This window comes from Eubalaena glacialis, chromosome 2 (genome assembly GCF_028564815.1).
Source record: "Eubalaena glacialis isolate mEubGla1 chromosome 2, mEubGla1.1.hap2.+ XY, whole genome shotgun sequence".
Taxonomy (NCBI): Eukaryota; Metazoa; Chordata; class Mammalia; order Artiodactyla; family Balaenidae; genus Eubalaena; species Eubalaena glacialis.
Window position 1 is genome coordinate 102,325,248 of NC_083717.1, and position 14,919 is coordinate 102,340,166.

Consider the following 14,919-nt stretch of genomic DNA (forward strand, 5'->3'; position numbering starts at 1 on the left):
TACAGCTTTTTTTACTAGTTAATAAATCTCATTAGGGGGTTTCAGTCATCATTATAGTGCCTTATTCCTTCTAATTTTTTAACACTTCTCTGGCACTTAGCGAGAACTTGCTGATGGGAGGCATTCACGTAGAGTGTACGACTTACTAGGTGACGTCTTTCCCACCAGTTCTAAGTAAAACTTGGGGTAATAACTTCTTCTCAATCCGGTTCCTGAAAAGTATGTTTAAATCAGGAAATTTTAGGGGAGAAAATCAAGATGCGGATGGATGAATGCAGAGCTAATGAAATACTTCAGAGTGTGCTATTCACAGAATATGAACGCCCCATTATCATGGGTTATAGACCTGCTCACGGATGTTATTTTTACATTTCTATTTATGACTGAGAATTATGTGTGTGGATTAAAGAAGCAAGAAAATCTTTCAATAAATTTTAACATATAACAAGTCATATATTTTGCCATATATTTTGACTGTCTCTGGCCTACAAATATAAGGCACCCTTCGTAGTTCACTAGGGGGACCATTTAGTCGGTCACTGTTTAGAAGCACATGACTTTCTACTAAGACATACAGCTTGGATACCAGGAGAATCACTTTTTAAATGTATATGTTAACTTAGGAATCAGCAGCATTGATGTGGATTCTTTCCTATGTTGAGACCTTGAATAGAAGAGGGAGGACTAGAGTAGGCTTAGGTGCTGAAGACCTACTTTGGGACTCATGGAGCAGAAGGCCGGGTTCCCCTATGTAACTTTGCGGGGAGCTGCTCTCCCAAAGGGTACCACTGAAAGATGCACATCGCTGAGACAGGCCCAGAGCAGAGCAAATGGATAGAGCAGACTAATTTGCATGTAGGTGTGTTTGTTTGTTCAAATGTTCCAGTACCAGTACTACAGTAGAGCTCTGGGTTCTTAACTTATGGGGAGTGATGACATAGGAAGGATGATTTCAGATTGGTCAGCTTTTCACTTTAAAAAAAAATCAGTATCATCTCCGGGTTAAATGGAGATAGGAAAGTTGGACATCAGTTGAACAAAATCAGCCCCAGCTTGCTGATTCTGAATGTAAAGGGGCTCAACGGAAAGTGATTAAGCTGAAGAAAGTAGGAAGAAGTACAGAGCCCAGCCTGATACACTTTCATGGAGAGGTTGAGATGAATTTAATGGCATGCTTAAAATAATATACCCACCTAGTTAGCAGAAATGCTGATAAGCTATCCAACTTCTTTTATAGAAATCCTAAAAGACTAAAAAAAAAGGTTGATTGGTGCTTGGAAGCTAGTAAGTACAATTGCCATTCAGTTAAATCCAACATAGTTAATAAATTCCTCTTCTGTGCAGTTTTCCAGGTGAGGCTGAGAGTGGGATTTCGTCATGAGTTAGACACGATCCTTGACTTCAGAGACTGCACAGTCTTAGTGGTAGAGAGTTGGTAGAAAGCAGGTAGCCAGGAAATGATGGGTATGGCACATCCAGGTGATAATTCTATAAGGAAGATCACTGTGGTTTGACAACAGGGATTGTAGCATCCTGATTCAGGGAAGCATAAACAATATATAAATCCTTTCCAAATACAGTCAAGTACTACAGAATCTTTGTGGGTTGAAATTCCAGATAAATAATGCAGTAGTAGAATTCTTTGAAAACATAAACTTAACCTAAGTTGGAAATGCCAAATATGATTGAAAAAGTTTTAGTAATGGACCAGAAAAAAACAACAAGGTACATGGTAGCTAGGTATGTTTAGCCAAATGTGAATGGACAGAATGTCCCATGAGGTTGAAATATGAATACATTTCAGTACGACATATCACTGTGTCATAGAATAAGTCAGATACTAGTCCACAAGGAAAATAAAAATACTAGCCTAATTTCTATTAATGGATGAAGCTAGTATAGAAAGTACCTATGGGAGAATCCCTGTGTGATAGAGGTAATAAAATAATCAACATTCTGGAAAGAGGGAAAAAAGAAATTTTAAAAATGATATAGTTTACTTATAGAAGGGAACTATGACAAAATATGGCTATTTGTAGGAAACATGAAAATGAGTGGTTAAGTAAATACATTTCTCGAAACCTGAATACTGCTTAAAAAGACCTGTTTGGAAGCCTCCCTCCCCTGAAATGTGTCACAAATCTAAACATGATTTATTCTAATAAAGAACGGGCATTGTGAAAAGTAGGAGTCAGTCTGGATGGGCAATTATAGGGAAAACAGTTGACCAAGTCAGAGTGTACTAGTTTGGGGGATCATTCTGCAGCATTAACACCAGACTCACCAGCCCCTGGTATTCCTTCTGCCCCATGGGCTGCTTCTTCTTTGTCACTTTGTTGTCTTTTACAAATAGGTATCCCTCAGGGCTCTGTCTCCTTTCTCCCATCTCTTCACTTTCCACACCTTCCTTATGTGAGCTCATCCGTCCCCATGGTTTTAAATGATGCCTATCTACTGATAACCCCAAAACTTAGCAGCAGCCCTGACTTCTTCTCTAGGCTTCAAACTCTTTTAAAACCGCTTCGTGACATCTCCATGTGTATGTCTGATATCTCAAAATTCATATGCTCAACGTAGAGCTTTTACCCACCAAACCTGCTCCCATCACAGTGTTTCCCATCTCAGCAAACGGCACCAATGTCTACCCTGTTGCTCAACTGGAAAACTAGAAGTCATTCTTGATTTCCTATTCCCTCAGCTCTGACATTTACTCCTTCCCCAAACATAGCCCATTCATCTCTAAAATAATCTTCAAATGTGTTTACTTCTGTCCAGTTCCATCACTGGCTCCCTTGTCCAGCCATCCTTGTCTTGCCCTTGGTCTTCTGCAGCAGTCTTACCTCCCTCCAGTACAGTCTCCAAATGCCAGTGAGAATGATCTTCTGAAAATGTTCATCTGATCATGTCCCACCCCTGCAGAAGACTACCAGTGACTTCCCAAGGTGTATAAAATAAAATCCAAGCACTAAAAAGTGTGCTCTTCAGAGTCCTGTGGGATCCACAGGTGGGAAGACTAGGTGGAGATCATGGCATTTTATTCTATTCTTCCTTGAGATGAATTTTGACATAGGTAAAGACTTCCTAGGTTTTAGGAGGGACATGTGGTATACACTCTGGGGAGTTTGTTTCCAGTTTTGAATTATTGTTCCAGTCTGGTTGCTGCTATAGGTTTTAGGAATGCTGACTTGGGAAAATAGCCAAGTCAGTTGGCTTTTTTCCTTTTCTCCAATTGACCTACGTGGTTTGATGATCAATTTTATTCAAAATTTCTTTACAAAGTAAGGATGACTTCCATGGGCCTATGGCATATGCTACCCCTCAGCTGTTGTGTTGTGTTGTGTTTTTTTTTTTTTTCCAGAGGATTTCAACAAGCTGTGCTCTGTCCCTATTGTAATTCCCGAGAGGCCAGGATATCCTTCCCCACCCCTTGGCCCCATTCCTCCAGTTCACGCTGTTCCTCCTGGCTTTCCTCCTGGACCTCAAATTACAGTCCCTCGACCGCCAGTGGAGTATCCATATCCATCTCGGGAACCACCAAGTAAGAGCTCAAAAGTCATCTAATTACGTTTCTTGCATTAATCAGGTTAACTTTTTTTTTTTTTTTAATTAAATCTAAGACCTTTGCTTCCACTCTTTTTATTTTTTATTTTTTTTTATTTATTTTTATTTTTGGCTGTGTTGGGTCTTCGTCTCTGTGCGAGGGCCTTCTCTAGTTGCGGCAAGTGGGGGCCACTCTTCATCGCGGTGCGCGGGCCTCTCACTATCGTGGCCTCTCTTGTTGTGGAGCACAGGCTCCAGACGCGCAGGCTCAGTAGTTGTGGCTAACGGGCCCAGTTGCTCCGCGGCATGTGGGATCCTCCCAGACCAGGGCCCGAACCCGCGTCCCCTGCATTGGCAGGCAGACTCTCAACCACTACGCCACCAGGGAAGCCCCAGGTTAACATTTTTGTTGTTGTTTATGCTGTTTAAGTCATTAAGTAAATTTAACCAATCCTCAAAGATTTCATTTACAGAGTGTAGTATGTAAGTTTCTCAACTGGCCTGTTGCATAAAGGAAAATGGGCAGTTTCATCTTCTCCAGAGATTAATGTCCTTTTGCTATTGATGTTGTGGGAGAAATTTAAATCTGATTCACAGGATCAATCCATAGAGGAGGCATAAGATGACTCTTTGGGTTATATATCATGCAAAGCAGTTTTGCAAATAGTTAAATACCAGTAACTCACTGCCTTTGTTGTTTCCCTACACTCGAGGCCTGAGAGTGAGGCGGAGGGAGGGGTGGGGAGAAGCGGGCAGAGGAGAAGGCTACAGCGAGGCCGCGTTGCCTGACAGCATGCGCCACGGTGCACACGTGCTCTCTGTAGGCGAGAGTGGAAACATGCTCTGTTGACGCCAGGCGACCTTTGCCCAGAGTGTCCTCCTTCCTTTATGATTCAGCATCTTGCCCATTATTACTGGATTCAGTGCTGGTGGAAGATGCCCTAGTTAGACATAATTTTAATGGGGTTTCATGTTATTCCGTCAGGGGTGCTGCCAGTCAACGTCACTGATTACTGCCAGCTGTTTCGCTATCTCTGTCAAAATGGACGCTGCATCCCGACTCCTGGGAGCTACCGGTGTGAGTGCAACAAAGGATTCCAGCTGGACCTCCGTGGGGAGTGCATTGGTACGTGATAGACCACTAGCTTGGCACCAAGAGGCTACTGCATTGCTGTTCCATGACTGTATAGGTTTTCTATGGCTGCTATAACAAATTGTCTCAAACTTAGTGGCTTAAAACAGCACAGATATATTATCTTATATTTCTATGGGTTAGAAGTCCGACACAGGTCTTTCTGGGCTAAAATCAAGGTGTCGGCAGGGCTGTGTTCCTTTCCGAGGCTCTTGGAGAGAATCCATTTCTTTGCCTTTTCCGGCATCTAGAAGCCATCTGTATTCCTTGGCTGAGGGCCTGTTTCTTCATCTTCAAAGCCAGCAGTGTAGCATCTTCAAATCTCTAACTCTCTGGTTCTCTCTTTGCATTCCTTCTAACACGTTTAAGGATCTTTGTGATTACATTGGGCCCATCTGTATATAATCCAGGAGGGATGGATTCCGCTGATTAGCAACTTAATTCCCCTTGCCATGTAGCATATTCGCAGGTTCTGGGGGTTAAGACATGAGCATATTTGGGGGGGGCATTATTATGCCTACTATAGTGACTTTTAACTTTCATTGTAAAACGCATTCAAGGCATTGCTGGTAACTCTAACTTAAGCCATCCTATCGAAGCCTGACCATTAAAATAAAGCATTAGAAATATCCCCAAATTATGAAACTTTGCATGGTTTACTAATTTGAATGGATAACTTACCAACTATCTCTAGTTAGCAAGGAACTGAAGCAAGGAATTTTAAGTTGTTGATAAGGCAGTTAAGCTAGTGAAGGAAGGAAATGTAACACAAGGATAATTTGTTGGATTGGATAAGAACACCCAGTTGCCATCTAATTTTTAAAAAATAAACTGCTCTCTTAGGTCTATTATAAATCCCAATTCCAATTATGAATCAGGCAGAAACAAGTAGTTCTTGGTTTCTCATGCTATATAGTTTCCTGGTGATAGGAAAGCCCCTTCGAGTAACATGCTAGGAGAGAGTCCTTCAATCCTGAGAGGTCATCCAGAGCTGGGTAGGAAAGGCAAAGGGAACGTCTAGCTCAGGGTTAAGATCAGACTTGCATCTGCCACAAGAAGCATGTGACTTCAGACAAGTGGGTTATCTTCCATAAGCTTTAGCTTCCTCATCTTCACAAACAGAGGAATAAAAACCAGTTTACCTGTAAGTATACTGATAGCCCTAAATGAGTGTAAAACTAGTGGGAGCCTGTCTAGGGGCGGGGTGGAGGTGGTAGCAGCCTTGATGGTGGGTGAGAATTGCCCTTTAAACAACAACAGCTTCATGGTTTGTTGTAATATTCTTAGTGGAACTCAGAAAGCAATGCTTAGATATGGTTAGGCCTTCTTTTCATTGAAAAATTGAGCTTCAAGAGACACTCAGAATTCTGTCCAGAAGCCACTTCTGAAATATTTGTCTGTTTGATTCCCTTATGTCAGACCCAAGGAAGAGAAAATGTTTATTGGCTTGGAGTGTTGAGTTGCTGCGTATTTGGCATTTTTCTCTGAAAAATGACACAGGAAGATAATACATTCTAACTGCTCAACCAGTTGAAGTGGCTGGTGACACCGTTATTGTAGTGGAAAGAAAAAAGATCTTTTCATCATGCTATTTATTTCTTAAAAGGAAAGTGTTTTAGCATGTAAAGGAAACCAGTAAAATGGTCTTAGAGTTATGAGCTACTGCGACCTAATGTCTTACTAAGATATACTGTGTTTTGCAGATGTTGATGAATGCGAGAAAAACCCTTGTGCTGGTGGCGAGTGTATTAATACCCAGGGCTCCTACACCTGTCAGTGCCGACCTGGCTATCAGAGCACACTCACCCGGACAGAGTGCCGAGGTACGTATGGTCCCAGCTTGGCACGTCGGACATGTATGCTAAGTAAGGAGTTGGCTTTGAAGGAATTCCATGGAGTCTGAAAAACCCTTGCCGGGAGAGGCTAATATGCTCCCATTGCTTTTTTGCACTTAATTCCAGAAATGGTGACTCTGAAGGATAGCATCATAAAATCTGGCAAACATTCAAGTTATTTTAAAAGATGTTTCTGTGCCTGTGGGAATATTTTCTTTTCACTTCCTTTTTTTTTTTTTTTTTTTTTTGCCTCATCACTATATTGTCTTAACTTTTAATCCGAGAGCTAGGGAATGGGGTTGTCCTTTGTTGACACAGAAAGCGAGAAAAGTTTCAGGTGAAATTTTACGCAATTAATTGCTTCATGGAAAGGCCTGAAGGATAAGAAGTGCCTGTAAGTTTTTGCTGCTTATTTCGTGTAGTCAGCGGCAGCATCACCTGGGAGCCAGTTGGAAATGCAGCATCTCAGGTCCCACTTGAGACCTGCTGAATGAAAATCAGCATTTTAACAAGATCTTCCAGGGACCCTTACGCATGTTAAAGTTTGAGAAGCACTGCTATAAAGTTGCCTCACAAAAATTTCCCTTCAGATTTGTTTATTAATTGAATTATTAAGCCACCCAATATACCTCTTATTGGATGACTTTGATATACTGAGTTTCTGAGATAGAAATAATTAAGATATGCACCCCACCTCAGAGGACTCAAATATCTATATCTCTATAAGTTGGGCACAGAATGATCTGTTATCATTGATCAGTAAAACCAGATAAAAGCAACAGAACTCTGTTGAAATTAAATACAAGGAAAGATAGGGAGGTTTGTATCACTTTAAAAATTTGTCAGCCATTAATGAGTTAATTTTATTTGCCTCTTTTAGCAAAAGTTCTTCATATTAGTTGAAGGCATACAGATGTTTTTATGTTTTATTAGTGACTGTTTTCAAAATCTTTGAATTTGGTTCTGACTTAGGGATCTCTTGCCATCAGTGTATTTTAGTACACTGCTTATAAATGGCAATTCTGAGCAGAAAAACCTGAAACACGGCATTTCAATCTGTTAATATTTCTATTAACAGCCTACTTACTGAATTACAAATATAGTTTGAATTTTTAACTGAGTTTAGAACCTTCTTTATAACTATTGTTTAAAATAATCAGCACGTACAAACAGTATACGAGGCATTTTGCAATCGTGGAAGATAAACCGAAACCAGTGTTTCAGAAGTCAGCACTACTAAATAAGCAAATAGAAGACATTCTTGAGAGCACTCAGCTGGGGCAGGGGCCAATGAGTGTAGATGCATGTTATTGTCATCACTCTGAGACTTAGTTTATTAGAGACTGAAGAGTACCTAAAAGCCTCAAGCACTGCCTTCTTTAAGAGCAAGTGCTAAGTTTAGCCCAAGCACAAGAAGTTGATGACACGATCACATTTGGGGGTAGATGAAAGTTGCCACAGAATGGTCAGAAAGGCTGTATACTTAGCTGAGAAGGACACGAGGAACTGAACAAGAGGGGACAGAAGAAACATACAGAAACACGATAGAGACTTTGAATGGCAAGCTTTTCATTTATTTTTGTAAGGCAGCAGGAGCCCGATGGCATTTTCAAATTAGTGAGGAGAGAAAAAGCTGAACTCTTTATCCTGTTTATTTTATCCTTGGGCCTCCATAGATTATGGAATCCTAAAAAAAAAAAAAAAAAAAAAAAGTAGATGATAAAATCTTAAAAAAAAAAAATCTGCTGAAGAATATGTGGCTTTTACTATTTTTTGGAGTGTGGAGCAGGTCAGATTTTAGTAAGGATTAAGAAATAAATGAGAGAGAAAAAGATTGTAGGTTGTTGGCACAAAGATCAGACAGAAGAAAAGCCCAGACTGCCTCAGCTAGTCCAATGACTCGTGTGGAAACCACCGCTGGATCTGCCCAGAAAGAAAGTGCGTCTGAGGGTCAACCACAAGACACCGTGCAGACACAGGGTAGACAGAATAACCAGTATGCCATGAATGCACATTCTTGTCATCCAAAGGATGTTTAGGGCCCTTATACCCAGGCACATGGCCTCAACTCTGCATGGGTAGGTCTGCTCCCATCCAACTCCGCTCAGTGCCCTGGCCTCTGTCTCCTGGGGAATAAGCCCTGGCAAAGGTTGTATGCTCTGTAGACAAGGTGGTTTGTGTTCATCCTTTTTGATGTTCATCCAGGCATGTAGCCTAGAAACTAAGGGGAATAGATAATCCAGGGTAACTCGTTGCCCACTTTAGGTGAATTACTAATCTTTAAATGAGAGATCAGATGCAGGTTATTTGAGCCATTGTCATTTTTAACACTTCCATATCATGCTCTGTTGTTTACTTTGGCATATAATATTAAACATGAAAGAAAAAGGGGAAATGCCCCCATAGTACCAATATTTTGTTTGGTAGATAGAATACTCATAAAGTTATAAAAGAGACTAAGACTATATAAACAAATAAAACTGTATTTGGACCAGAGCGGCCGTAAGGAAGGTAGACATTTCAGAGTCAAATGATTGACGGTTTTCAGATGGAATTAGGTTTTTAAATTGTTTTTTTTAAAAAATGGCATTTCTGTTTAACTGTTCTGATACAGCTAACATCAGATCTGCCTTTCTGATCAAGTCTTAAAAGACACCAGCCAAAGTTCATTGTAAATAATGATATATACTGGCTCATTGAATTACCTAGGAAAATGGTGGAAAAGAACCTATTTTGTTTACAGAACTGAGATTTAAGGAGTCTTATTAGAAAGTAAAGTTAAATTGAATGCTATTATGTTGGCATTTTTTTCTTTCATATGTCTTTCAAACTTTTATTAGTAACCCTAAATTTTATATTATTTAATACTGAGTTTATGTTGAAGAATATTATTTAGTAACCAAAACCCAAGACTAAGATCATGAGTTTAGAGATGGTGAGAGGAAGAAATAAAATAATTGAAAATCCCCTAAATAATGCTATTTCTTCCTTCTTGACTTCGATTTTAGACATTGATGAATGTTTGCAGAATGGCCGTATCTGCAATAATGGACGTTGCATCAACACAGATGGCAGTTTCCATTGTGTGTGTAACGCAGGATTTCATGTTACGCGTGATGGGAAGAACTGTGAAGGTAATATAGTGTAATAATAATTACGGTATAATCATGTCATTCCTCTATTCCATTGCAGTTTCAGTATCAAAAGCCTTTAACAAGACCAAGTCAAACATTGAGTGAAAGGTCAAAGTATCAAATATATATTCACCTATTGTTATCTGGGAGGATGCCTAACTTTCAACAGTATTAGTTCCTTTAGTTCACATTTGTGTGAGTCAAATAACATTGTAAGTATAGGAGCAGAGCTTACTATTTAAATATTCCTGGTGATGAAACTTTTGTAGCATAAATCATTACTTCCAAATTTTATACAATCAGAATTTGTACATTAAAAAAAATAGGACACACCTAATCTCATATATTCTTCAGTCACTTATAATCCTTTTGTTTAAAGTATCTATGTAGTAATGAAATATTACTAATGAGTATCTGAAAATGTAAAATTTGAGAGAAATGTTGACGAGAGTCAGCCCTTTATATTGCCTCTTGAATTAATCACCTCTCTTTGAATTGGGCTGTTTCATTTTGTCTTTTCCCCTGCCTTTTTTCCCCTAAATTGAAAATGTGACAATTATTGATGAGTTTCCACTTCTTAGACCTTTAGCAAAAAATGAAGAATGCTCCTTATCATCTTTCCCAATGTCTTCGGGAAAGATCCCAAGAATCTATTCATACATTAAAGGAATTTCAAAATTGTTCTTAGAAACATTTTTGGCAGAATATTATCTCAGTGATTCAATTCAAAGACTTAATGCCAAAATTCTCAGTTGGGATAGAGTCTTGTTTAAAAAAGAAAAAATCATAAATTACTTCGGTCTGACTAAAGCCTGTAAGTGAAAACACACTGTGTCTAGAAGAGCAAGTGCCTCCTAAGACAGCTGTAATATTAAATAAAATAGCATACTGATGAATTGAAAGAAATATCTGTATGCTCAAGGGATCCTAAAGGTTAGCTGTCATGGCTATACTTTATAGTCAAGTCTTGCATTTTAAAAATACATTTTTCCTACCCCTATTTAAAATTGCTTCAAACTGCAAGCAGTTCTCTGGTTTCTACTTTTTAAAGAATCAAGAAGTAGCCTAAATACATTTCACATTTCATCATTCTTAGTTTCGATTTTGTTTTTATTTTCAGTATATTAGAAGTAATGTGGATCTGTAAATATAACCATCAGGCTGTTAACACACCTTTCAGTTTGTAAACTGCTGTTCCTAAAAAGAGCCTTGGTAGCTTTTATTGAGTTAAATTTCATATATATATTTATATGAAAATGTATATTTATATGAAATTTCATAGATATATATTATATGAGTCTAATACATATACATGTGTATATACATATACACATATACATGCATATATATATTACATATATACGTATTTGCTTGTGTAAGTATATATATGTCTATATATACACACATGTCCTAAAATAAATTTAGCCCTATAGTTTGCATGCATATGTCAAAAATTGAGAACTTGAGATACATATTTCATATGGCCACTTTTCTCTTTGTAAGCTATAATTTGGATGGAAATTAACCTTAGACAATAATAACAAAAAGTAAAGAAATGTGACAAAACAGAATTATATTGATCCAGATTGGCTTCCTTTGTAAGCTTACTCATCTGGCCATAAGAAAATGTATCTTTTGTATTTTTCAGATATGGATGAATGCAGCATAAGGAATATGTGCCTTAATGGAATGTGTATCAATGAAGATGGCAGTTTTAAATGTATTTGCAAACCTGGATTTCAGCTGGCATCAGATGGGCGTTATTGTAAAGGTTTGTGCTATAAAACTCTAAATCATATTCTTCACCCGTTTTTTCTCCTCTCTACATTGCTTAGAGCTACCACCTTTCCTTATTGATTCTCCCTATTTAAAGTACCCCTAACTCTGGATTAAGAAACCTGACTGGAACTCCTTCTTAAATCCAGCCATCCAGAGAGCTACGATTTATGCCCAGAAGGCTGTTCTTACTTCAGAAAGGGTGTTTGGTGTCTTCTCAAAGGAGTCTGGTAGGCTCCATAGCAAATGAATGAGAAACTGAACTACCATTTGGACTACCAACAGCTGTAAGCATCTTTTTAGATAAGCTGAGTTCTGCCTCTTCCTTACAGTTGAGGAATAATGACAGTTGGCTTCTCGATGGCTGTCATTTGCCACCTCTTACATCTTCACCTGGACAAAATATTGTAGACTCTTATTGCGGTGATCTCTTATTCATAATCTCCTCCAGATACCTTAAGAAACACAATTTATTTAAGCTTTATCAAGTCACAGAAGCAAAAAAGGGAAACAGGATTAAGCAGAAGAAATAAAGGAACCAGGAGCCATTATTTAGCTTTGTAACTTTTGAAGTAATCTTATTGCTCCAAGTCGTGAAGCAAAATGAAGATTTTTATTTGTGCTGTTGAAAATTGGGGTCCTGAGAAGAGTTATCAGGAGATCACTGGAGTTATCAGGAGAAGAAGTTAAATTTGTGCTTAGTGTCTCTGCCTAATGCAGTCAAGGATGAGTAATTATTGCCCTTGTGTCCAAGATCTGAGCTGCAACCAGACTTCTCCAGGAACCTCATCCTCAAAATAGATCCAGGGAATCTGCTAAAATAGACACTCAAAACCATAGTTTCAGATGTAGAAGGTAGAGAGAGCATCAGACTATTCAAGATGGAGAAGGCAAGAAAAAGTCCTATGGTGCCTCTTCTCTGGGTGCCCTTGTATTAAGTCCTTGTATTAAGTCTTCAGCATGATGTGTATTTTCTCTAGGCTTAAAAGAGCTTCTAGCCCTTGGTTGTTTACCTACATTCTCTATGACCTTCACATCAATAGCTCTTAATATCGTGGAAATCTGCCTTCACAGCAAGAGAAAGTTGTTGTTGTTGCTGTTGTTGTTTTCAAATTTGAAGTAGGAAATTGGTTTCCGTGCTTTTGAGCTATGTGTTGGGAGGAACTTATAGTTAGGGAGACAAGATTAATGCATGGAAATATTAAGACAGCATACAACAAAGCACCAAACTGTGCAGATTAAGTCCTGTACAAGTGAAAAAGAAAGGGGAAGGAAATGATTGCCGGAATATTTGGGACTAGGCTTCCAAACAAAATAACAGAAGGAAATGTGAAAGTCCCTTTGTGAACAGAACTTTTCTGAGAACATACACTCCTCTCTCTTACCTATGCACAGAGCATGCTAAGATTCACTTTCAGTACCTATAGGCTGCCAGTGACCCAGGCCACAGACTCTTAAGAGTGGCCAATAGATAATGCTGTTGTAACTATTTCAGAAGATATTATGACCTCATAGGTGAAGCTCGGTTTTACAACTGTTTGCAATCAGTGAACTAGTATCTTATTGATAAATGGATTGTTCCAGTCATTTGAAAGTGCCTGATGATTAAAAGTCTGCTCTGACTTTTAACATTCTGGCTTAAGAATCAGAGCTAGAGAGAAAGAGAGGGGGAAAATGCTCCATATTCTTACCTGTGTCATCTTTATTCTGATGTATAGAGAAGGTGGAATACACACACTTGTAGTAAGAATAAAGGAAGAAAAAAGAAAAAAATTTCTTGTATGCTGAATTCCTTTTCCATCATTTTTCTCTTGATATCATGGGATAAGATTTTCTCTTAGTGCTGAGCATTTGGTTTTTGGGTTTTTTTAAAATTTATTTTAATTAATTAATTAATTTATTTTTGGCTGTGTTGGGTCTTCGTTTCTGCGCGAGGGCTTTCTCTAGTTGTGGCAAGTGGGGGCCACTCTTCATTGCGGTGCGCGGGCCTCTCACTATCGCGGCCTCTACCGTTGCGGAGCACAGGCTCCAGACGCGCAGGCTCAGTAGTTGTGGCTCATGGGCCCAGTTGCTCCGCGGCATGTGGGATCTTCCCAGACCAGGGCTCGAACCCACGTCCCCTGCATTGGCAGGCAGATTCTTAACCACTGCGCCACCAGGGAAGCCCTTGAGCATTTGGTTCTGATCCCACAAAGACGTGACTGTTCAAAGCTGAATGAACAATGCTAATTTAATCGCTACAGTTAACTAATCTGATGAGCAGCCTGGTCTCCCTGATCACTCTCTGAAGGTTGAGGCCACTCACTTTGAGCAACGCCCTCTGGATCTATGTTCCATCTCTGTCCCCGGTAAAAAACCTTTGGATTACGTTTCAGGCTGTAGTCACCACTGTTTCACTGTAGATCTCAATTTGAACAAAAAGGTGACCTGAATAACTGAACCAGTTTGAGTTCACGTATTTAAATATAACTGCTGTTTTAAAATACAATCTGTACACGGAATCTTGGACCATCTGAATATATTTTGTGCCAAATAACACAAGCTATGTAAAACGCAGAGGTGTTTCAGTCTCAATTTGCCTTTTTAAGGTCAGAAGAAAGGAAATATTCACCTACACCAGTTGTATATTATAAAAGGAGTTGTTATAAAATGACTTGTTTCTAAGTGTTATATGTTTTCCAAAACACAGTTTTGGTACCATTTCTATTTCCATGTTGGAAATAGAACATGTTTGGTACCATGTTCAGGGGGAAAAATATCTGCTATTATTAGTATGTGCCCAATAAAATCTTTTACCAGACCTCCCTAAGGATACACATACGATACTATAAAATATTTGTAATGCTTAAGAGAGATTTTTCTTTGCTGGGTTCCAATTGATTACAGTGCTGTTGTTGGCTAGGAATCGTCATCAAAATCATCTATATTCATTTTCTGTTCCTTTTTTATGGTGTTCCATCCAGGCTTTAGTTCTGTGTCTCCTCATGCCATTCTAATTTTCCCAGAGAGTTAAGGCGTGAGTGATACTGGAATGGACACCAGTCTGGGTGTTGGATGCCAAAAGGAGAAGCTTCCTGCCCAGGCCAAAGATGTAGTTTATTATCAAGCTAGATTTCTGACAGTCCTGGAAAAACTGCCATGTGAAACATTACACAAGACCCTTTGTCTTTTAGCTGTCACTTTCCTTCTTCTTCCAATTCTGTTTTTGCCTTTGTGATTCTTCCTTTGGATAAAAAAAAAAAAAAAAAAAAAAAAAAAAAAAACTCAGGAGAATGTTATTGAAATAGCTTTCTATGGAAAAGAAATAAACTCAGACAGTTTATCTCTCTCAATTTTTGTTCCTCTTCTCTCAGAGGAAAATGAAATGCATCTCACTGAGCTTTTATTGTTGACGCTGCATATTATTGTAAATCTTCCCCATTTTCAAGTCTTAGAATTGTAAATATGTTATGGCTTTAGATAAAGTCACTTTATTTATTTATTTTTTTCTCTTTTTTTTTTT

At 38.7% G+C, this 14,919-nt stretch overlaps 1 protein-coding gene across 1 annotated transcript in view; it reads left to right on the forward strand.

Annotated features, from left to right (window-relative positions):
* The window catches only part of FBN1 (fibrillin 1), a 250,589-nt gene that overhangs the window by 130,145 nt on the left and 105,525 nt on the right, over positions 1-14,919 (forward strand). Inside the window, exons 11-15 of the mRNA XM_061180331.1 lie at positions 3,359-3,538; positions 4,526-4,666; positions 6,376-6,495; positions 9,516-9,641; positions 11,290-11,412. Of these exons, the coding sequence (XP_061036314.1) occupies positions 3,359-3,538; positions 4,526-4,666; positions 6,376-6,495; positions 9,516-9,641; positions 11,290-11,412 (690 nt within the window). The remainder of the gene's footprint in view (positions 1-3,358; positions 3,539-4,525; positions 4,667-6,375; positions 6,496-9,515; positions 9,642-11,289; positions 11,413-14,919) is intronic.